General features: G+C 42.3%; 1 protein-coding gene across 5 annotated transcripts in view; it reads right to left on the minus strand.

The window, feature by feature from the left end:
- Positions 1–26,028, minus strand: part of LOC124223251 (protein eva-1 homolog C) — an 82,642-nt gene that overhangs the window by 22,071 nt on the left and 34,543 nt on the right. For 3 of the 5 annotated variants that reach the window (XM_046635038.2, XM_046635037.2, XM_046635041.2), the window contains 4 exons: positions 10,954–11,165; positions 6,676–6,814; positions 4,838–4,987; positions 4,116–4,259 (listed from right to left, as the gene is read on the minus strand). In XM_046635038.2, coding sequence (XP_046490994.1) covers positions 4,116–4,259; positions 4,838–4,987; positions 6,676–6,814; positions 10,954–11,165 — 645 coding nt within the window. The remainder of the gene's footprint in view (positions 1–4,115; positions 4,260–4,837; positions 4,988–6,675; positions 6,815–10,953; positions 11,166–26,028) is intronic. The other 2 variants (XM_046635039.2, XM_046635040.2) reach the window with 2 other exon arrangements.

The raw sequence follows: 26,028 nt of genomic DNA on the forward strand, positions 1-26,028 counted from the left end.
AAATCAACCAGAAATTTTACAGTCAACCTTTTTCTTTCTCTGTTTCTTTTTACGCTTCAAAATTTATACGGTGAGTCAATTTTTTCCCCCCTCCCCAGTATAAATCACCTTCGTCTTTGTCTGTGTAACATAAATTGGGTTAAATTTCTACCCGCGATGATGCTAATGTCGGATATATTCGCACAATTTCCATTACTTTTTTTGCTTGTCATTTTTACGGTTATATAGTAATTACTTTGGAAGGTATAACGATTCCCTGGCAAAACCCTCGTAGAGGGTAGAAAGCTTTATGTGTTTTTCGAACTGATCGGATCAAATAAAATCGACAATTTAACAATCTTGAACCGTCTTTTTTTTCGAACAAACTTAAACGGAGGCAGCCCTCCGGGCAAAGACGATCGTGATAATCTGAATTGATCCAAGAACCGTCTACGACCCTCAGAAACGTCTTGGAAATATTGCGTAACGCGCGCCTGTAAAACTGCCTGAAAATCACAAGCATTCAGGGTTCGCTCCGAATAATTTTTACGACGCTTCGAAATTCCAATGAAGAAATCCTACCACAAAGAATCCCAATCAATGTGATTCGTATTCCCATTTCCTACCGAATATTAAAATTTTTTTCATCTCTGCTGACAGATACACAGCTGCGATATTTGAGGACAGATTTGATTTTACATCGATACACACGGAAACGCGTATGTTTTTTTTTTTTTTTTCATTTTGTCGCTACACCCTTGAACTTACACGCATGAAAGAAATTCAATCCAATTCACAAGTGAACAGCAGAGAATTTATTATTCAAAATGAGATGTTAGGATGAATGCCAAGAGAAATTCTCTTTTTCCCCTCTTCATCCAACCATGAAAGTTCCGAAAAGTTATTCTACTGTTTGCAACCTACGCATATTCTTTCTTTTTTGTCACTTCCAAACGTAGCAGCTATCGAATTTTTTCTCTATATTTCGCCGTTCCTCTCCCAGCTATGCATCAACTCATATTACATTTCATACAATTACTTTAAAGAATGTTCGATAATCGGTATCGAGTTCCTGCACCCGCATATTGCAATTACGAAGCGATTCCTTTCTCCCCGTCAATGCAGGAAACACTGCCGGGAGAAAGGAAAATGTGAAAGAACCGTATATTCTCTTTTTCATTTCGCTCTCTGCAGTATTCAAGTACGACGAATTTGGATTTAATTCAAGAGTTGAAAAGCTTTCGGCGAGTTTTAAGCGCATCGCGCCTGGGAGTGGTGAGCAAACAACCGATGGTCAATCGAACAGGAGAGTTTATTCTAGCATAACGACCAACTACTTTTACAGACCATTTTTTTGTTTTCATCGGTTTTCTCTTTTCCGTAAAATAAAATGTTGATGAAACCGTATATGAAAGCTCAATACCATGCAAGTTCGACAAAAGGTCAAATAACCTATTCCAAACTCACAGATTAACAGATTTTTTGAACAAGTGATCGTAGCAACCGTGTGTTTCAACGAAATACGAGACTCGATATAAACATCCCGAATTTTTGTACATCTTGCGTAATATACAATACGTATTTTATTCACCTTTTTTCGCCGAGAGAAGGAAGGAATAAAAAGCGCAACGTTTGCCGTCTGCGAGTGGTTCGTAAATTAAGAGAAAATATTTGCTTCTCGTTAGCCACGTTACACAAATTTGATTTCGCGAGGCCAAAACAGCGAACGAGTCTACCGAACATCCTGCACGAAACTGTACGTACGCTTGTTACGCGAAGGAGAATATAATAATGATGGATTCTTGGCAAGAAAGGTTAATGCAAAGCGGCTTCCGCTTACCCGAGGCGATGGTATAAGGTACCCCCCATATGTATATACATGTACCTCTGTTAATACGACAGACTTCCGAAAGCTTTCTAACTCGGTAACAATTACAAACTTAATCACAATTAATCACCCTCTAGGCTCTAACAAATCCAGGAATTAAAACAACCCGCACAATGTTGGTCTGTGTGTGTATATCAAACACCTGAAACGGGGTCAAAAAGCAATTAAGAAACATCACGTATCTTGACCTTACTTATCGTTAACTGATAACCTGCGAACCAGAGAGTCAACGATGTTTGAAAAAGGTATTTATGAAAGAAGAAAACGACGATACCTGGCTTTCTAGAATGTCCCACTTTCTTGCCGTTTAATCCCTAAGAACTACTCGCTGACAACGTAACCCGATACATCGTAGACAGATACGAGGAATTGGAATTGTTACCTGAACCCCACTCTCGGGTCTCGGGCACTTCATGGAATCGCAAACGTTGCCTATAAGGGTGACTGACTACACACTTAAATACGACAACGAACGGTAGAAAAGCTACAACTCCCTCTTGTCGTCGAATCATCACGCGCTGAGTACGAGTAAGTAAAAATATATACCTAGAGTCTAGAGTCTAGACCATGGATTTATAGAGAGAAATCTTATCCCGGGGTCTCGCAGCGAACTACATTTCTCGCTCGTAAAAGCGAGAAACTGTTTCTTTTCTGCTCCTATTTTGTTTCCTCTTTATCGCAGGTACGCAGAGATAAAAGAAAAGGGGGATGAAAATGAAGATGACGAAGAAAAGAAGGCGGAGTAAGTTTCCTCTTTTTCTTCGAACCGAGACGCCGTCGGGAGACAATTTGGGCGTGATACCGTTGTAAAGGATTTTCTCCGCGACTCCATCGGAACCCGTCGCAATGATTGGTGGGAACTGAATAGCATTCGGAAATGATGATGCGGAAACGGCGAATCTCGCGGTTAGTTCTAGGGGCCAATTAGAACTAGCTTCGGTCTGGTATAGTTACAGGTCAGTGGGTCTGGATGGTTTCAATTCCCAACGCTAAATGAACGCGATAGTCTAGCCCTTCTCCCTCCCCGGGGACCGACCGGGATAAAGGTGCAGGAATACCCGGATCCAGGGATCGTCCCTGATGGAGGAGCTCCGCTTCGGCTTGGCTGCCGAAGAGAAGCCGGCATCTTCAGGACGGCGCATCTTCGTCATTAAGGTTGAAAGACAGAAAAGGCTTTAACCCCTTATTCTCCAAGACGTGTAGATAGTGCTCGGCGGCAGGTTCACCCGTCCCGCAGAGATCAACCGAAGGGTTTTACGACCGTCTCTACATGAAACCACCGCGCCGCCCCCGATTTACCCGGATGATATCTAGATCTCCTCCTCAAATTGGCAAAACTCCAGGATACGCGCTGCACTTTCTATACCTAGCCCAGCAATTTTTACTCCAGCGTTTTCTTTTTGTTTTCTTTCTCTCTCTCTCTCTCTCTCTCCACTTCTCTTTCTTCGACAAGTTTATATTCATTTCCATTCGCCCACACTGGTTCATTAGTCAAGAGTTCGTTCCATCCCCTGCTGCAGTGCTCCACTTATTCCACGAGTAAATAAATTCGGGAAAAAAATGCCTCCCAAACCATTTTGGCTGACCGGACGGAATCCCTTCGAGGATATCTCTTCAACCCTGATAAACACGAATCAATGTCCCAGGGCAACTAATTGAGTTTGGCTTGCCGAAATTTTGCTCACGTGGGTGGTGTGAGAGGGTTTGCCGGAAATCTTGTGCACGCGGAGTCAAGTTGTCCTCGAAATAGGCAGAGGCAGGTGGTCGGTTGGCGTACCAGAGTGAGTGGGCGTATATCAAAGAGCAATCAAACATTGAGCTGCACGGAATCAAAGGGAAGTATCCTAATTATGCAAAGCTGATTACGGTACGAAATATCAATGCGCATTGGTAAACTGGAGTCGAGGCGAGACGAACTTGCGTGTATATACTTGGCTTGATATTGCGGCGCCGCGTGGTTTGAACGCGAGAGTGAAAACCAAAGCCTTGTAAGTTGACTCGGTGGTCTGGTCCCAAAATCGTCAAGCACTCGGTACAAGTTTGAAACAGCGATCAGCCGAGTCTCGTTTCCGTCTCTCATTCTCACGGACGGTATATTCTCCGCGTTGGAATGATAACGAGGACGAACAGCCGGAAGAAGCACGTAGGTACAACGCAGGACGGGGATAAGAGCTTCCGCCTTTCGAGTGGCTATCTCAAAATGGCTGGATTCGGGTCGGCGGACACGAAGGCTGAAAGAGACACTCACCGCAAGTGTAGACGACCTTGAGGTAGACCTTGCTCTCCGGCCTGCAGGGTTTTCCAAAGGTCTGGCTATCGGCGGTAAGTAGACACCTCCGTTTCCCATGGCAAAGGTTCATCACCCTTTCCGTAGCGTGGCTCATCAGGCAGGCTGAAATCGGTAACGGAATATATAACGAGGACACTTGTCAAGGTAGCCGCGAATGCAAGCCCGTCGAGGTGAAAGCATGCAGCCTCCAGCGTCGATCGAGTTGATTGTGCGGCGAAGAGGAAAGAGGAGGGGAGTGGGTGCCGAGTTCGCGGATCAGAGCGACATGGGCAGTCCGTTCCCGGGGGCGAAGTCACCGACGATTGGAGGCCGCCAATTGAGGCTTGACTCCGAAGGGCCATTATATAGGGTGGCTCGATACCGGGTACCGGTTCATTGTTCCTCATTGTCGTGGATCTTGAGTGTCCTCCGCGGGAAAGAAGGTGAGAAGTGAGAACGGCGTCGTCGAGATTCTACCTCGGAGCAGTTCGAGGGGGAGAAATGGGGGTGGAGAAGAAGGAGCTGCTGGGTAGCCGGGACAGGTAACAAGGCGGCCACCCTGCACCTTCCTTCGGTTCCTTTGTCAAAAATTGATCTCACGCCTCCCTGGCCTCGAACCATCTAGATTGCGAGCTACCGGCGTCGGAGGAGAAGACCTCCGGCTATAGCCGTCCGACCGCAGGGCGCCTCCTACTACTTACTTTCATCCGGCACACCGAGCGGCTGTGGACACTGCAGAGACTCGTACTGGGTCCTGCCGTAAGCTGCGCTGTAAATCGCTACTCTGCTTCCCGGGTTGCAGACGAGGTTCACGGCGTCGTTCTCGCAGGCAACCTTGCTTCTGAATTCGTCTGTAAAGAGTAAGAAGAGAAGGGATTTCAGCGACTTGGGCAGCCTACCACATTTGTTTCTACAACGCCGCAAGGCGCCAATGTTACACTGTGACAATTCACAGAACGTATGATATTTCGGTATGCATATTCGGAACATCGTCACAGCTGGTTCCCGCTTTTTGCTTAGAATACATTCCCGCGGGAGCCGCGGTGTGTAGACTAATTTTGAGCTCGTTCTTGCGAACAACGTACGTCTGCAGTAACACTAGCAGCTATACGCCGGGATTATACCGCTGCCTGAAACACTCGCCCAAATCACAGCTGCATCTATTCCAATTTTTCTTTTCTTTTTTTTTTTCAATCCTCTTTTCGTTCGGTGCAAAATGACGGACAGCTGTCCAACCCCCCAGGATTACCTGTTAATATTCAATCAATCTCAAGATAAGAGAAGAATGATGATAAAAGGAATAACGAGAAAAAAACGGGAGATTGAAAAGTTGAGTCTTCTCCCTTCTCGCCCAAGGATCGATCGCACGGCTCGACCAGCGCGAGTCGTAATTTCAAGCCCGTGATTAGCGATTGGTAATTAAACATTGTCCTGCAGGGTAGGCGGGCAGTTGTACGAGGTGAGGGGGGCCATGACGACGCTCTCGTGCCGTAGCGATATGTCAGCGGGTGAGCAGCAGACGTGCACCCGGTGTTGTACGTGTCAAAGTTACCACCAATCCTGCAGGGTAGATGGAGAGGTGAGCGGCGGCTGCTGACGCCAGACCGAAAGCCGGACGGTTGACATGACCGCCGCAAATTCGTTATATCGTCAGAGATCGCCTCGATACGTAACGCGATAAATGTGCGTGTACGGGGCATTCCACGTCAAATCAGCAGCCCGTGTACCTCGTCCTCTTCGACTTTCATCATTTTTTGGTGCACGATGTTCGTGCCGAATCAAAAAGGTCCCGGAATTTTTTTCAGGTTTCCTTAACCACCGGTGAAATTTGAAAAAAAAATCGAAAAACCAATTACGAAAACGCCATTTTTAACAATCTGTAACAATTCACACAGATTCTATGATTTGAAATGTGATTTTCAAGCACCACATGATAATAGGATCTCAATATTTAATGTTTTTCTTAAATAAATTTTTAGTTGTTCCATGTCGGAATTGGAGATCTTTTTGTTTTTTTGAACAGATCACGGAATCGTGAAAGTAATGCGATTCTGCAATCTGTTTAGATCAAGGCATATAAAAAATAAAAATTGCAAAAACAACACCGACATGGAATAACTAGAAGCTTGCAAATAAAGTAGTAAACATTGAGATCCCATTATCGTGTGTTGCTCAAAAATCACATTTCAAATCATAGAATCGGTGTGAATTTTTTCAAGAGATGTTTCGAAAATGGTGTTTTCATACTCGGTTTTACAATTTTGTAAAAAATTTCACCAGCAGCTGAAGAAAGTGTGATAAAAATTCCCGAGGCCCTTTCGGGCTGGTAAGAACATCATACTAAAAAGATATCAGAATCGAAGGGGGTGAGGTTCATGGGCTGTCAATTTGACGTGGAATGCCCCATACAAAGTTCCGTCTCTCTCGTAATTATCACCTTTCCAACCTCCGTAGATGCATCCAGCGCTGTGCGATGTACAGTTAATGACAGTTCGTAATTTGACAATAATAATTGTCTGAAATTATATCACATACTTACATGGCCGACACTTGTAGGCGATTTCGATGTACTTCGGTAGACCGGGGCAAGGATCACCCTGAAATGTTTCCGGGCTGGTGTTGAATTTGCACTGGCGTTTCTTCTGACAGGCTTCCACGACGGTCTGCAACAGGGAGTACTAACGCGTCACTCAGACCACCCGTTCGACTGGCTTATCGGTTCATACGCGTATCGTTAATTAAACAATCTCGTTAATGAGGAATCTCCAATAACTGGCTTTTTTTGTTCGTTTATGATTGGCAAAAAAAATGACGTTCACCTACAGCGAATCGCGTGGTATAATTTTGGATTAATTAATCTCGCTTGAAGTGTATGCGCCCGAGGGTGGAAAAGCAGCCATGTTACAACTCTGCATAATGTGTAATTATTATGTTTAATTGAACGAAACCTCCGACGTTATTGGATATTGGCAAATTATGAACCAGCAGCGTGAAATCCGTTTCTGATTTTCAATATCATTAGCACGTAACCAACACTCCCTCCTCGTGTATGGAAGTCGTTACGCAGTTTTAATGCTCGCTCAAGTGTATTATTATACGTTCCGACATTATATTATACCTAGTATATAAATATCCGCCTGGCACATTCACGAGTGCGTATGTATAACGAGATTAGCTTTAAAGTGGAAAAATTTTCCCCCTCAAATTTCAATATTTTCCGAAAACCTTCAAGCAGGTTTTTTCGTGTCATCTCGATACGATATCCGCGATTCATCCCACGCTTCCACAGTTTGTGATAAAATTTATATTTTCATCGATTCGACCAGCGTATACGCACCCACGTGTAGGAGTGGCGCCGCCTTTGGTTTTTTATCTTTTCCCCGTTACGTTCCTTTGATCAGGACGAGAGAAGCGCACTTTAGAACAGTGGAAAAATTGGCAAAGAACAGAACACCGATATGAAATCCGCACGTAATGTCGGGAATAATAGCGAGTAGCGGAGAGAAACTGCGTAGAATTCTGTTTGAAAAACTTTGAACAACGAACCAATGAGAAATACGAGCGTATACGTATATTTGAAGCTGCAGCGCAGCAGCCGGCTTTTGTACCTATCGATTTCACCTCAACCTCCTTCGTCTCCATAATCAAGGAGGTACTCCAACCTCTCTTCCGCTATTCAAACGTTGCTGTAGTGTACAACAATTCCGAAATAAAGTAAAGAAAATTAAAACAATCCCAGAGTGTATTTTTATATATAAACCGGTGATGATTTCAGGCATTCGGAGAAAAGAAGTGGGTGTAACTCGAACCGAATTGCGAAACTTTTTTTAGGTATATAATTGTCCCGAGAATTTCCTCCTCGAGCACCGGTGAGAGATGATGGAATAATTCGTACGAAAAATTTTCGTTATGCGGGAGAAAAAAAAGACAGCCGTGTGTGGGTTCGAATGAAATACTTTTCAAAGCGTTATCCAAATTCGAAACAACACGGAAATATACTCGGTTGGGAAATATCTGGTTAATGATAAAACAACATCGTTGAAGTCAGAAAGGGGGAGGTATACGTATACGGAGGCAGATAGACGCGTGGATTCAACCGTTCGTTTAATAATGCAATTTGATAGCTCGTACAGTGGGCGTATGTGCACGCGAGGGTTGAATTTTGGGGGTAGGTTTAAGCCATTTACATCGCTTATTCACTTTTCCCTACGCCTTCCAGAACGCCAAGTATTCTCAAACATCGAGCGAATGTCTGTCTGCATGGCCTCGCTTTATTTTTCACCAGGCTGCTCGAACGAGGCCGAAATGCCGACTTGTATTTTTGAGAAATAGCGCGTATATTTATAAGCGAGATATCGCCGGAAGAGACGAGAAAATTAGAGAGGAACGGGAATCCCGAAACATGGATTACACCCGCGGGCTTTTAGCCGAGAAACCTCGAATCGAGCTCGATGACACGTTTCGGAGTGAAAACAACAGTGCAGGAGAAGATATTACGTGACGAAATTGCGAGGGAGTGAAAATCGAGTTTACGTTATTATATCGATGCTCTCGTCGTTTCTAAGGACAATAATATAATTCTTCGATCTAGCTGCTTTACGACGGGTTATACAACCCAACTGAATTCCTTTTTCATTTCTGCCAAATTATTTCCACCGTGGTATGTAATAATGATCAAGGATTTCCAAGGGCGCAGAATTTATCGAGCAATGTTCGCCTTTGGACAGCACTGAAACGTGAAATACGAAATTAAGCTCTCTCTCTCTCTCTCTCTCTCTCTCTCTCTCTCTCTCCCCCCCTCTCTCTCTCGACAGATAGACTGTTCGACGGATTCCATTGTACCGTATTCTACTTACGTATGTCGTATATAGATTGGTACGTATATACGCACACCCCAAGAAAATCTCTAACTTATTATCGATAAAAGCAAGTTGTCTATGCGATAAATAAAAAAAGAACCACGGGGAGAAGTTTACTTTACAATTTACGAATACGCGAGTCGCAAGTTATACGAACTAATAATCACCCCGTTCGACTTAATTTGCTAAAATAATAATAATAACAACACCAACAATAACAATAATAATAATAAAAATAATAAAAACGGAAACGAGAGAAAGAAGTTACCTGATAATAATAACGGAGACGGATATTAAATTTGACGATAATAAGAATATAAAGAGAAGGAAAAGGAATTTCACATCGATATCAAATTATGTTTTCCTTACCAAATCGATGAAAGAACAAGGAGAAGAGACGGAGAGAGAAAGGTAACTAAAGTAAACTTTCGAAAAAAAATTTACCCTGCAAACTCTGCGAGGATGGTGAAAAGCGAAAAAGGAAATATAATATCGAAACAGTTTGTAAAGTTCGTAGAAAGCCTCAGATCTATTCATAAAAAATTGGTCAATAGAAAGACTGATTGAGTTGTGCAAATACAGAATGAGAAGTAAACGCAAATTGGATAAATCTATTCGAGCTGGTATATATAATTTAGCTGGAAATTGTCAGCGTACAAAACATGCGTGAAAGAAATAAAAGACGTCTATGCCGCCGCTAAGTCGAGCTGAGTAAACAGCAAGGCAATTGTCTATACATATTTAGTCATCTACTAATTTTCCCAAGACGCGGTGAGATTCTCGAGGGTGAATTTTATATACGCCGATTGAAATAATCAAATCGACAAGGTCACCGCAGTACTATAAAAAAAATGGAAGATAAAATATCTCCTAACATAACAGGTGCTCTCCAAGGTCCTGTTTTTTCCCCAATATAAATAACCTCAAATCAAATGAATTTTGTGAAATTTTCTTCATAATCAATGGGTTAACGCTCGCTCCTACATTGAAATGGAAAATTCGCAAGGATCTAGCTTTTCGACCGAACGAACGAAGGCCAAAGACCGTCGCCCGACTCAGCCGAGGGATCTGGCGTTATTTGTTGTATCAGAATTTATAAGGGTTCGAATTTACAAGGGTCTTCTCTTCTGATCTCTGTATCGTTGAGCGAACTGCACGAAACTAGCACGCCTACGCATCTACCATACCTGCCAATGGGAGATTTTCATCTAACAAGAAAATGCCCTCTATTGTATACCCAAGAATAGCGGGTAGAGAATTTATGAACATCGAACCTTTCGGAAATTAAATCTCCCCAACAGAACGTATAGGATACACTCTCGGGAACAATAATCCATCAAACATGTATCGTTCGATCCTAATTATTTTTTCCGCGAAATTCTTCATATCCCCCCTCCCCCTCCTCCCCTCTTCCCGCGAAGCTCGAAATGATTGAAGATAATTTTTCCGCGGAACACGTGATGCCCACAAGGAAGACATTGCTTACATCGATTGCGATGCCGAGTAGTTATACATGTATGTATAAGGCCGGTTCTGCGTACAGATTCCTATACCGTCACGTTACCGACATTTTAGCCGCTTCATACCTCAGACACAAACCCTTTTTTTCGAGTTCAGGTTATCGCTGGTCATCATTGTTCATTTTATCATCATCGTCGATTGCTTCTTATCTTTATCTGCTCTACCTTCATCAAAGTATCGATCTTGCTCGACACGCGTCGATGACACAAGCTATGGTAACGTAGAGCGCTATGCGGAAGATATTATTTCGATGATCGACAAAGTTGACCAGTGTGGTGACAAACTCCACCGTAAGAAAAGGGTTTGTGTCTGAGCTGTGAAGTGGGTAAGATATCGGTAAAACGTCGGTATCGGAAACTGTACGCAGAACCGGCTTTATATGTCCGTTATGGCAGGACTTAACGTATGAATAACATATGCTCCGTCATGAGACTTACCTCCAGTGCCTGGGGCCAAAGGCAGGTGTGAGTCGGCTCCTTTTCTACAGCCTGCGGACTCGGTGTGCTACATTTACTGACACTTGCCACCCCTGCTCTTCCGTACTGTGCCAGCGTCACTGATATCGTTGTTCCCGGAGGGCATCTCAGCGTCATTGTTTCTTCGTCACATGCAGCCCGCTGGTAGGTCTTCAGTGTGCCTGATAAAAGGGCTGCTCGGTTAGAAAGTCACGGAAATTCGGTTTTTATTAGCGTGTCGGTTTTTTCTCATTTTACAGCGGAGCAAAAGAGAAGCCGGTACACGTTTCATGTCAGCGGTGATTAATTGGCCGTATGTATAGTTAGTTTGTTAGTTAGTCGGTATATGAGTAACAATTCAATTATAAGGTACATTGTGCGGTGGAAAAATTGGACGAATAATTTTATTTTCAATGCGTAGCGCACCGTTTTTTATCCAGAGGTTGGATGTTTGTTTTTGTTTTTTTGTTTTTTTACATCGGATTCATATTTACGGGGAATGAAAGCGTTGTGATTTTTATTTTATTTTTTTGTTTTCGCGAGGGGCGCGTTCGGAACGGCGAGTGTTTAAAAAAGCCAGGGATCGGAGGGGGGAAAAAACGGAGGGTCACGGATTATTCGATGTATCGTGTTGAGATTAATTGTATACACCAGACCATCACCAATCGTTGACAATTTCACCATCACCAGTTTCGAGGACAGACAGAGAGAAACACGATCACGAACGATGTCCGATTCCCAGGATGATGCGAAACATGAAAATGAAAAGAGAGAGAAAGTCGAAATTAGTTTATGCATTTGTATACAGCTGCACGCGGCGCAGGATCTCGATGGCTGAAAAGTTGATTAAGTAAACGATATTTACACACACATAATAATGTTGGGTCGGGACGGGCTTTCTCCGTCGATAATTCAACTTTAACTTCCAAAATTGTGTAAAGAGAGACCAGAAAAACAATTATTCCTACGCTTGTATGAAATATCGGTCCTTTCGAATTCAGCTGCGTATATAAGTTATAATAATGTAATAAACAAATTCCATTATAACTTGGGCAAATTGACGTTATGTGTACATACATGCATGCGGTATATGTATATGATACGTATATAGGGGAGTGTAAGAAAGTTATACGGTAAAAAGCATGAGAGTTTATCGTTTATATATCGTATATCATATACCTTACGTATAATAAAGCGAATAAATGTACAGGTATACGAAGAAAATAACTTGAGAAATTTATACAATCATACCCCTGTCATATTTTCATCATCAATTTACAATTTTTTCTCTACATATGATTTTCGCAATTATAATGGCTATAACGTTTATCTTTTTCCCCTCCGTTCTCATCGCAGTCCAATTTGATTATTTACCGACGATATATCGTATCTTATTCTCCTAACTTATGAAATTGAATTAGTAATGAAAAAGTCGTCAGATCGACATCTCAAACATCGACTGGAGAAATATTACAAGTGTCGGTATTACTTGTAACGTAAATTCATATAACGATTGATGTAAGCAGTGGAAAAAAACGTGTTATTAACGATACTTCGATAAATTTAAAAAAATGTATAAAAATGAAAAATCGACCGAGCGGAGTCTTCCACGTAACGTGGAACGCTCATCTTTCGACAGAGTCTTTCCTTTAGCCTTACCAAACTTTCTAGGTGGTTCCAAGGTGGAAAAGGGCAAATTATTTTTTTCCTCGACACCCTAATATAGGTACACGCGTATGCCCGTAACTGATTCTCGCTACGATTGCCGCGCGTCCTCCCAAAAGGGAATAAGGAAACGGAGACGAGGTTCGTTTTCCAAGGGTTCTCGGCTGGAGCAATAAACACGAGAATATACAGGGGAAAGAAAGAAGGCGCATGTTTCTAAAAGTGGTGTTTAGTTATCCAGCGGAGGGAGCATAGCGGCCCTTTCGTGTATACAAGATCCGTATGAGTTACGGCTGCCAGGGACGACGGTAAAGCTCGCCAAGCCCGGGGCAGATTTCGGATAACGCGCCGCCTCGCGAAGAGAGCTTACATCCGCCATATTCTTAAAATCCCGACTCTCCACTCGGCCCGTATGCATGTACGTACGTATGCAAAGGGTGTTGAAAAATTCACGCAAGACGTAATTTTCAAAGAAACACACAGATTTATAACTAAGAAATTTGCATTTTTTATTTATTCGTAAAGTATACGGTACAGGGTTGTGTGTATGGCCTCCACGGATTTGCTGGCACACATACGCAATCTATTCTTGAAACTTTCCCGCAGCTTCGATTTCTCGTTTTGGTGATCAGGATCGGCCGCCCGGATCATGCGATTTAACGCCGTTGGACATTCTTTTTTGGGTTTTTTTCAAGTCTACAAGGCTGGCGCCAACCCGCCCACGACCGCCCACGCCTTGAATGAGGAAACTGAGCGCTCTATCAACGAAATTCAGCCGCATTTGTGCAAAACGGCCGTGGAAAATTTCAACAAAAGTGTGCTTACGTGTCAGCAAAGCTGTGGCGCCCATTTACCCGATACGCTATTCCATGCACATAACTCCACACTGCATCATACTTCACGAATAAATAAAAAATGTACAGATTTTAATGACAAGCCTGTATTTTTATTAAAAATCACATCTTGCGTAAATTTTGGGACACCCTTTGCATACGTGCCTCTTCTCCTCAAGATGTAACACCGCATTATGGAAATTTCTTGCTGCACCCGCCCACGGCGATCCGCCCGATCAACGCGTCCGCCATTTACAATCGTAACGAAAGAAGCGAGCTGGTATCCACATCCCCGTTGCTCCTCTTTTTCCCGGTTTTCTCCCCCATTCCAAGCTCCTACACGACACGAGAGAACGAGGATGCGGAAAATTCTGGGAAAAGGCAAGCTAAGCACATATCTCGCTTACACGTGACTGCGGGTATAAAAAAACATTGAATTTCGGTGGGTATTCATTTCCGTTTGAAAGATAACCGTGTGACTCAAGGAGCCTGAGAGAAAAACAAGAAAAAAAAAACTTTTTATCTTCTCATTTTATATTTTTGAATTTTCTAACTGCAGATCGGAACGAAAGTAATTTATTTGCGAGTTTCTCTGATCCAGTTCTCCGCTGATATAATATTACAGACAGACGTGGGTAACTCCGAGGAAACTGTGTCACTTCTTTTTCCCGTGTACATATCTGATTTCCTCTTGAGCTGACTCAAGGGTGCGGCATTAATCCAAGCATACGCGGAACGGCTGGGAATTGAGTGAATTATAACGTGTTTTCCAAGGGAACTGGGAAGCTGGTTCAACGATCCTTGAACTTCGACTCTCGCGATCTCTGTCGCATTGATGCGGATCAAGTTAGTAGCCTTGGATACTTCAACGATGCATGTTTGGAAAAATCGTTACTTCGCACTATTAAGCAGCAATGTCTGAAATTTAGTAAACCATGATGAACGAAGCGTACTCCTACTTTGAAAAGCCAACTCCTGTAAAAGTCATTCTAAAATTGAGCCACAATGATTTTTTCATTGCTTGTCCACCACCTTGGCCAGCTAACCATAACTAACGTACCAGGTATCACAGGTACGGGATTTTTATGTTCACACACGAGAGTTGGTTTCTGGTTAATCTGACCTAGATTCAAACATCCCATCAGGATTCTCCGAAAAAGCCCCGAGGATTGAAACGGGGAATCAGCTGTGTGTAAAAATAAGTATTTTCGTCTGTTTAAAGAACCGAAACGGCAACCGAGGGCTGAATTTCACTCGTTACCTACGCAATTGTAAAGAGCAACGCTTAACCAACACTTTTTCACGTCATTTCGTTCTTTTACAATACCCATTACACGGATATATCGTTTTCCACGACAGGTTAAAGTATAAATTAACGCGATTAAATTCACTTTCACCTTCATTGTACCCGCTTAATGCCAGCTCGGCCCAATAACACACGGCCCCGCGCATCAATTTATATACCTATACTTGTACGCTCAGGTTTCAACGTCACGTGAACTTTGAAGTTTGTTGTAATATAAATTACGTGGCGGGATGCGCACATTGTGTGCTAGGCTAGCTCGTGCGGGGGTTGTAAATATAAAGTATACACGTTCCGTCACGTTTATTAACATCGGAAGTGTGCATACCGGCTGTGCCTGCGGATCAATATACCAAGTACGGTATTTTGTAACAAAAATTTCTTCGTGTTTCTCATTTTTTTATTTATTAATTTTATCCCCTTCATTTTTAAACCCCCTTATGGACTATCAACAAAGAGCTGGATGGCAGAGGTGACCGACCGAATCGATATGCAAATACGGGACTGATTTCCGATTTTTAAATCTGTTCTAACTGAACTGAATAAAAGGGCATATTTGTTTTGTGTGTGTGTGTGTTTTTTTCTGCCTTGTGCTTGGTACAAAGCCTGCAAATTTAAATTTAAACTTCACACACCGCAGAGCGATTCAAATTTCGTACGTATATAAACAAGACAAAAGAGCCAAACGATTTTGAATGGGTAATTGGATTAATCGAGGCTGTATCGCCGCGAGGTGGGTAAAATAAACTGAAACCCCCTTCTCTCGATCCTTTCGGCGGAAGAGGAGGGTGCGAAATTATCATCCCCTTCGCCCCGTCGCATTCGTATCTAGGTAGCCTGCAGCGAATATATACGTCTATACGCAAACGCGTGAATGTTACATTGTACAGGTAAAATAGCGAATACTTTTTGCCTGTGATGTATTTTCCCCGCGAGACAAACTGTACAAGTATATATATATACATAACTATACGATACATGCATATTTACACACGACGTAATAAAACTAACGCGCCGTATGCGATGCTTTTCGCTTTATGATATGCAATATCCTTAGGAGGTAAATCACACGTATATTACGAGAATATTGCTGGATGTACGTTGCAAGGAAATATTTGGAGCGGGGTTGAAATTTTGAATTTGAAAAGTTCCGAAGGCGCTAAATTGTGCATTTTTTACTGGCGTAACTCGAAGTAAGGAAATCAAACTTTCGGGAAACAGGTGCAAATTTTGGCCAAGTATTGGCTGTTCACCGTTTTTTTTTTCATGTGACGAAAAATCGCATCCAAGTGATTAGACAAGCAACTTTTCATCTTCCGAACACTAATTAATTTCACGGCAAGACAAGTACGCCGGTAGTAGGTTATTTATTAATAAATTTCAACCCGATACTCTGTGTAAATTGATATTACCAGCTGAAAATCTTGGACATTCTACGTAATTTCACAGATAACGACTTCATTAGCATTCTGTGTATAATACTGACAGAGTTATGATTAATTTTAATTACTGTTATCATCCCCTAGAAAGAAGCACCAGCAGCGGCTCCAGCTTTTCCGCATATAGTTTATCATTTTGTCAAGTTTCTTCTTCACTCCCTCCTATCTTCCCGCTCCTCACGAGGTAATTGATTTATCTTCGTGTGCAGGCAGGGCAAAATTACGTTTCCCACATTATGCGGGTATCGGAAACGTCGGTCATCCGATAAATATTTCTATATATCCAATAAATGGAAGCGTTATTTATTCGCCAGCTTGAATACACGCAGAAACCTTCCGCCACTGCAGTTGGAATTCACAGTGGACCGGGCCAATCATAATCTCGGTGCAATTTGTAGCCTTAAAATATCGGTGTCGCCTCAACGCAACGAAATTTATCGCCCTGTGCACACACACACACACACACACACACACACAAATCTCGGCCCGCCTTACCGCTGCAGACTCCGACTTTCCACAGTGCAAACATTTCTCCGCCTCAAATATACACGGCAGGAATTCAAACCGGAATGAATGCAATGAATGAAACGAATTTTTGGACTATATACATACCTCCACGAGCCGGTTTCACCCCTTGATTTATGACGCGGAAAAGAAAAGAATTGTCGGAAAATTCGTCATCGGTATTCCTGTTGCAATTTGGTAAAAGAAAATATCTACTTAGATTTCCAGCTGCAGAGTCGACGGCTGCAGGTAAAATTCGAATTCCATGTACGTGAACTCGAATCTCAATGTTTCATTGAAGATTCTCCTACATTTTTTATATTTCCTACTTGTCAAATTCACGTATCGTAGTTTAAAAAACGGGGATTGCTAACTCTCAATTGGCATAACTTACGATGTATAAAAATTTTTTCTCACGCAGGTATCGACGAATCTGTGATCAAATTTAACCGAAATCAATCCGATCCGTGTGAATATCGTTGGAGACTAATGCCAATGACGGTGATCTATTTACTCTCGAAGTGAAACTTGTTAACAAACCGTGCCTAGAACCCGGTCTCGGAGCAAGCCGTGATCGGTAACGTATTTAGTTGTATCTGGTCGTGGGTCGATGCCAGAGAACCGGGGTTCATCGAATTATTGGAAATTTTGAAAATACGAAGCGGATGGCTGACGACGAATCGTACCGGATATATCGATCGAACGGGTGATAAGCTGACTTGATTTTTCAAGCCGCATACACGAACGACTAATCAAATTTATTACTTGAATTTATAAATTGCAGGAGGAGACTTGCGTCGTGCAAAAGTTGAATCCTGCCCTCAACTTGAATGAAAAGTTGAGACGACAAAGAAAAAAAGAAAAATAAAATTGCTTTTTTTTTCCCTCGAATTATGCAACATCTCGACATTTCCGTCGCGTAATCGTTTCCGCTCCGAATTATACGTGCATTACATCTACACCTACTCGTCGCTCGTCATTGTCGGCTGCACAAATTAAAACAATTAGAATATTACATGTTCGTTCTACTTCTCTCTCTCTCTCTCTCCTTCTCTCGTTCGCTGCCTGTCGAGAGAGGGAGCGAGAGAGAGATAGAGGGATTGAGAATTAAAGAGTTTTTGCCGCGATTGCAGCAGCTTAAACGAGTGACGTCAGTGCCGTTGACATAACACGTGGGATGCGAGTCCACGGTCGAATATGCTCTGTATTTTTTATTTTTCTTTACAAGATATTTAGTCATATTCTTGACGGACCGATTATTTGGCCGTCTTGTTTGTTTTTCCGCGTTTCCGAACGTGATCGTATAAAGGTAATTTCTACCTTCCCTACCGTAGGAAAAACAGGAGCTGAACAACCTGCCAGAAAGTCGAAAACTCCAGAGCTCGGCAGCATCTGGTTACAACGGCACGACAGGCTGGTAGGTGAGGTGCAGGCTAAGCACATCTTTGCGGGTTCGTTAGCTCGATTTAATATTTATTTAACTCTCTTGTGACTTTTGACCTGAGCCGTCTGCATACTGTACAGACATTATACGTAATACCCGCATGTGCGGGGGAAGGGATGGGAGACGCTGGAGAGTAACAAAGCGAGAGAGAGAGGGAGAGAGAGAGGGAGAAAAAGGCCCATTATACATCATCGCGATATCTCACTCTCCGTATAGAAAGAAAATCCGGATCGTATGACCGTAATAATAACAATAATCTGCAATGTCTAAAACAATTTTCGTCCAACTTTGAACGTAAAGCCGCATTTTTGTAGGCACTGCAGAAACTGGGACGGGGTTGAAGTTCCGAATTTGAAAAGTTACGAAAGCACCTTACACCAAATTATTTGGTAGCGAAACTTGAAATAAAGTATCAAACTTTTACGAAACGACAAAGTTTCGAATGGTCGGAAAGCCGACGGGTCAAAGTTCCGAAATGAATGATTCCGAAAATTCAAGTTGCGGTAGAGAAAATTTCCGATAAAGAAAAATTTTGAAAATCATAATATACTCACACGGTGTAGTTTACTCGACGAGTGGGTTTAAAAAATGAGAAAAACCGAAAACCGGAATGACCAGGATTCCGAACGTAAGAATATCGAAAATCCAAAACAAAGAAAGATCGAAATAGTGAAATTTCACTGAGTCAGAAATCCACGGAACTGAAACTCTTCGGTCATTAGGAAATTCGACGTTTTAGATTTTCAAATTTTCTCATTTCCGCACTTCGGAACTTTGAGCGTTGGTTTTCGGACCATTCGAAAATCTGATGTTCCATCAAAGTTTGTCTTCTTTACTTCAAGTTTCACCACCAAATAATTCGGAAATTTTGGCGCCTTCGGAACTGTTCAAAGTAGGCATTTGAACCCCGTCCCCGCAAACTTCCCGCACAGGATAAAAGACGTTGACGAAGTGTGTTTCCCTCGTCTCCGAATCTCATTCGGATAGCAAAGGGTCAAATTTCCTACCTAGAGGGTCAACCTGCACAACCGTGGGACCGGATTTCGTAGGCAAAGATTAATCCGACCAGAGAGAGGGGGGGGGGGGGGGGGGGGGGGGAGCGGGGGGGTATCTCTTTGGAAACTAAATCAAGGTGAATTACGACTCTGCGGAAGGATGCTATAGGACCCCTCGAATTTCCATGGTAGTAAGCGACGTTGGTACGTATGTATACGTGTATAATACACATTCATGTATACATGCACAAAGTCCCGCCGAGCCGCAGGATGGTTTCTAAACTCGTGTGCATGCAGCTATACTAGAGAGCGTAGGATAGGAGAGGATAGGAAGTCTAGGCGGTCGTCCGGTCCGCCCCCAGGGTAATGAATTTAATTAAATTGTTTTTAAAGCACGACCATTTTCGCGAATGCGTCTATGAATATTAACCTTGATAAATTAGTTTCGTAAGCAATTTCACCGCCTTGGAAAATATCGCCTCCCCCCACCCCCTCAGCGCCAACTATATACCTAACTTGTATACAGCTGTGACGTACACGTATATTGTACGTACCTAAACGGACGCGGCAGCAAAACGCACGCGACGATATGTTGCGAGGGCCGAATTCTCCGGCTGGATGAATTATTCATTGTTAGAAATTTTTCTTTCTCATTCTTTTCGCATGCTTCTCTCACACTTTTATTTCACCCTCCGCGTAACGTCTTTTGACAACTGACAGGCACGAATCTGATAAAGACCGTTATGCTAATTTACGAGAGAAGAAACACGGAATTTCCGCATATAACATGAGCATACGAGTATGTATGTAAAAAATTTTTCGAAAGCGTGAATAAGGAGAAAAAAATTAAACTTATATCTGTATATACTTTTTCACCGCATCTCATACCGCAGACGCATACCTGGACAATTTCGTCAGCTTCAAACTGCGTAAATCGTGACGATGCAGACGTAGATTAACAATGAATTATAATTATACCGCGTATATTCGCGAGCGGTGGAATTCGTAAGCGTGAAACGTCGTGCTTAGAGTAGAGATATTATAATGGTTGAGCTAAATTTGTCGGCCAAAAAAGAAAGAGAGATAACCCGGGTGGTTGGTGCAGCTCTATTTATTGCCAAACTCACTGGAATTGTTTTGCATCCACCGCACGACGCGGATTACCCTCGATTTTGGATAAAGAAATTTTATCACGCACGTGGCAAACTGTGCTTATAATCGACTGGTTTCTCGATCCTTTCACAGCGTTCGCGTTGTCATCCGAGTTGCGAGGTGCGAGAAATAGAAAAATCTAAATGTAAAATGTATAAGGCGAAAGAAAGAGATGGAAGTAAATTTGGAAGTGTGGATGCCGCGTGTCGCAGGGGGATTTATTTGGAAAAGCGGAGGAGCCTAACCGACGGAACTAATTGGCGGCGAGAAAGGAGACAGCTTTCTACTATTCCTGCAGCAGAGGCGAGTAGCTCGAGATCTTTGTTAGAAATCTCGATTCTATAAATACGAACACACATACACCGCAGTTCAGGCGGGCTAGAGATTCCCTGACATTGCATAAATATACCTACACGGAGGGAGAGGAATTTTTGAACCAACGGAATAGATTTCTTTCGAGTCCATTCACTTCGATCCGGTATCCCTTGCTTGTTCCAAATACGATGACTTCGATTCATCAATTTCGATTTAGTTAGTTACGTCAAAACGATTTAGTCGAGCGAATTCCTTGATTCGGCGAAAGCCTTTTCTTGACGCGATCACATTTCTAAAACTAAACACCACTCGTTATCTTATTACAAAATTCCCATTATCGCAAGAAACTCGCGCCGTGTTGTCTTGAATAAATTGTACACTAATTGTAAATTATACACCTACAAGGTACGTCGGCACACCTTTACACACCTGATACACACGTAAGAGATCGGCGTTTGCACTTTGCATGCCGGCGAAGCGACGCGAATGACTCGCGATAAATAAACGATCAATCGTTAGAATGGAGGCTGAGCAGTCACGTCGTTATTAAGCGTTGTACCTCTGTCCGCATGTCGAACCTCGGAGACATAATCGATGATTTTATCAACGAACCGGAACAGAAATGTACGTATGTGTATAGACGCCGATTAAGTATACGGCGTCTCTTGAACACACGCTGCGCGTGTCGGATATCGCGCTGCAAGAAGGCTAATTGACGAAGATCCGATCTGAACGAAACGAAGAGGATTGATCAGAGGAGAGAATAGGAAATTTATTTTATTTCGCTCGGTGCGGACCGTTGTTTTACAGTCAAGCTGTTCGTTTTTCTTTCACACTTTCGCAGAGAGCGGATCACTGGGAAAACGTCGTAATTCGCAACGACTCGGGTAATTTCGAGTAAACCAATTCCTGACCAGCTATACCGGAACTGCAACTGCGGCATGCAACAACTTCTCACGAGTTAGTGAATGTAAAGTGAGTCGTCGCAAAGTCGTTAAGTTTAACTGCACCTGAGCAGTATTCTAACTTGTAAGCAATCGACTTTATAGACGTGAGTTACACTGTACCGATAAACCGAACCTATTCTACCTGCGTCTTAAAAACGAAAAGAAATTACCTGTAGCTGGTTGGAAAATCTCCGGAGAATTTGTAAGAACGGGAAAAAAAACAAAAGATCGAAGAATAAGCGATGAAATGTTTGTGAAAAAAATTTGGAAATTTTCTTCCCCTCCCACTTTTTCGTCAATGTATAGGTACGTATAGGTATGTAAATTTCAACAGATGGATTCCTCGAAGTATTCGAAGCTTCGCTCTAAAAGCTGTCTGAGCTCAAGTTCAATTTCTTCGAGGTTCTACCCACAACATAAGAATATTTGCAAAATTTACAGAATATCTTTTCTTCGGACGAAAGAAGAATAATCGTGCCATCGATTTTTTTTTTTTTTCTTTTACTCACTCTCGCTTCAAATCACGCGTCAGGCATAAAAGGCGAACTTTGTTTTTTTTCTTCGAGCAAAACCGTCTCGTCGAAAATAGAAATAGCTTGAAAATTTTCGACCAACGACTCGTGCCGTACGATAAATCATTTGAGGCGTGAAATTCGAGAAAATTATTCGCACGATCGTTAAAAAAACAGTATTTTTTCGTTACGCTTGCAGGTTTCGACGCGCATTGCAGGCAGGCATACGTGTAACGCCAACGCAGGGTAAGAGATTCGACGTCCGATTTGAAAAGGGATATTCGAGGGAGTCGCGTTTGCAGGGGCGTTACAGGTTGGGGTGAATGGGCGGTGTTTGGTCCCTAATTACGGCAATTAATCACCGACTCCGATGTTAAGACAATTTGACAGATAGGTACCCCGCATAGACACGAGCGGCGACATTTCAGGATGACGCAGCGCGTGTCTAAGCATATTTGCTCGTTATCTATATCGCGTAACTTGACTCCCATCCGCGGCTAGCCGTTATTATATACGAGACGTGTACGCTCCGAAAGTGCCGAGTTGTACCCTCGTGGTATACGTATAATATAATTACAAGTGTATAGATGGTGTGAGTAAGGCATCAATTGTCAACACCGTGCGGCGTTGGCGTATTTGGTTCGCCTTGGAAAAAACGATTCAATCGAAAAGAATTTATTCACATTCTTTCCCAAGGTGTATACTGTATCACACTGGCCAACAGTGGTTTTCTTGCCCTTGATATCTGACTCGCCTTAGTAAGATTTGATATCGACGACCCTAGGAATGAGCGTAGTTTTTCGAAACTGGTTCCAGTTGTTGATTTTATTGACATTTTCATATATGACGCAAAATAGCAATATTTAGATGAAAAATACGATTTTTATTTTTTCTTTGAAGATCCAAAGTTTATCAAAAAATACTAAATAGCTTGACAACCATAAAAAAAATTTTATGGAATAAAATCATGAGTACATTAGAAAACATCCCCCTCCTTGCAACATTAAAATAACTTAAAAAATAAAGCCAATCTAATATATTCATGATTTTATTCCGTGAAACTTCAAAATTCACGGAAAAAATCAAGGCAACAAAAATAAAGAACTGTTCCTTTTTGTTTTTTTTTGTCGAGATGCGTTATTAATACTAATCGTACCCTTGATTTTCGCATCTTCCAGAAAAAAAAGTCAACTAATAATCAATCATCTATTCGCGTAATTGGAGGTAGGCATTATATATTATATATATATATATATTATATACAATATATACCGCGTCTATATACGTGAAGCTAACGACACGCCGTTTCGTATATCGTCAGTGTTACGGGCAAGTTGATAATTGACGCGTTATACAAAGCCCGGGGGAGTCGGAGCGACTCTACTGTACGTACGAGCATACCTGCATGTAGGTTATGACATGTACATATACATATACATACAATATATATACACCTACTCCACAGAGTTGACAGGTCTGGACCACCTGTCTTTCGGAGGCAAAAATAATCCCGCCTTTTCTTCGGTCCGTGGAATTGCTCGCGGGGTCTTGTCGCTTCACAGACACGAGAGAGAAGGAGAGAAAGAGAGAAGGAATAAGTAAAGATAAAAATGAGGCACGAAGCAGACAGCAAGAAATGAGAGAATGAAAGGATGAACTTGGAATTCTTATTGCGTATAGTTTCTTTACGTTTAAAGAATTCGCTTGGTTTTTGAGTGAAATATATACATATATATATATATATATATATATATAGGTATGTGGATTATATGCACGAAGTCGGACTAAATCATTTAACAATAAGGTATCGTTTTACAAAAGTTGTTTCCTCGAAAGTAATTATCGTATGTAAAATAATATACGTTATTTTTTTCTATCAGTTTTCGAAATATCTATATGCGTTACGAAGCGAAGCAACGTACCTCGGCTACAAAATATAACTACACAGGTACATAAATTTCACGATAACGTTATTCGACCCATTTTTTGAGGTGCAGGTTTGAAGCCGAAGATTGAAGAACCCGTGTTTGCTTTACTTTCAAACATTAATTGCACGCGTTCAGGGCCTGCTGTTTAGTACTCGGTAATATTTGGGTAAATAAACCAGACGATTCGACCGAGCTAACAAGATTTCTAACCGACCTCGATCTGCCCGCGTTTTAGAGTTAAATTACGCGCGAGGCGACGATTCATCGCAAAGACCAGAAAACGACGATGCTAAAGTTGCTGAAGTAACCTCAACGTAACGAAAAAATCATTATCTCTCTATTTTAAAACGACCTCTACAACAGTTGGCTTTTCAAAATAGGAGCATGTCTTTTTGTTCGCCATGGTTTAAACTAAATTTCGGCTACTTCTAACGATGCAAATTAAAAAATAGGCGCGCACGCGTGAGTACAACTTGAAATTAGAGAAATGCAAGTTTGGGATGTATTTTGGCGGTGGGCAAGTTCGACGTTGAATAACCTGCAAGTTGTCGCGTGTAATAAACACGATTCCGCAATTACCATCGGAACATTAGGTTATACTCGTGCAAAGTTTGTCCGGCGGTTTGAAATTGCTGGTAAAACTAGGTGTAGCAACGTCGTAGGAAACTGGCATATCGTATACATATACATCGAGTTTCGAACTTTACTCTCGCCACTTATACATAGTAGGTAGGACATGCGGCAAGGCGGAAGGGGAGGATCCTTGCCGAAGAGAGCTTGCAAAAGAGGAGCCGAACCGTGAAGAATAAGGATGTATATTTTCAAACCGTACACACGCCTGTTCAACCTTTGATAACCTCGTTTGCTTTTATACACGTTGTCACGTCGTGCCGAGCGCAAACATCCTTCCGACGATCACGCATTCGAATTGCTCGCTGCAGCGGCATCGTCACGGAACACCGGAAGTGAGTATAATGTGCGCGGTAATTGAGAGTACGCGGATGAAATTCATGCAGCGGCCGCGGTTTCTCCGACGAATTATAATCCCGTTTCTAGTTGTTGGATTAAAAAGTGAAGGAGAAAACGGGGGAAAAAAAATTAATAAAAAATTCCACGACTAAGAGCTTTAAGCTCCGAACGTTGATCCCCTTATTCTGACAAACGAGGACGGATGTCGAATGCGTTCCGTAAACGAATTTAAGGGTCGGTGATTTTTATACTCGTAATGAAATACCGAAGAATCCTTGAAAAAATTCCGGATATACCCGCGGCTCTTCTGCGATTTGATGAAAAAAAAAAAAGAAAAAGAAAAAACCTCGATGGCAATCATCGCCGATTTACGACGTAGGACGAATGCGTATTCCTGATGCTTCGGGAGGAGAATAATAATCGGGCCAGCGGCAGACGTCCAAGAGATATCCGAGAGGTCGTTGAGCCTATCGCGATTCCCTCCCTCTTTCTCTCTCTCTCTCTCTCTCTCTCTCTCTCTCTTTTTCTCTGTATTTCTTTACATCGTCCTCTCCGAGAGATATACAATAAATACACTTCAATTGGTCATCAATGACGGCAAGAGTTTCTATATCACTGCGATACTATCCATCACGCTGCGAGAACTACTTTTGGACAGAAAATGGAACCCGGAGTAAAAAAGGAGAGAAGTGAATTATGACAAAGTCAGGAGTTGCGGAGGGCAACAAAGTCTAGGTAGGCGAGTGTGTATATGTGTATGTATGTATATATATATACACACGACACTGGGAAGGAAGGGAGGGGAAGGGGGAATCGAAATAGATAGGTAGAAAATAGAATCACGGTATACTCGTGCGCACAAGTGTCTGCCTGTGTCTGTGTGTGCGTTGTACACCGTAGTACCGCAGACTATTGCCAAATGGTGAAAACAAATATATATTCCGAAGGAACTTGGCGCGCGTTTAGCGAGTTATTAACCTCCCGGAATATACACAAACAAGATACGATACCAGACGAGTAGAGTGTGGTGGGACGGAGATGAGGGGTCTAG

This window comes from Neodiprion pinetum, chromosome 7 (genome assembly GCF_021155775.2).
Source record: "Neodiprion pinetum isolate iyNeoPine1 chromosome 7, iyNeoPine1.2, whole genome shotgun sequence".
NCBI lineage: Eukaryota > Metazoa > Arthropoda > Insecta > Hymenoptera > Diprionidae > Neodiprion > Neodiprion pinetum.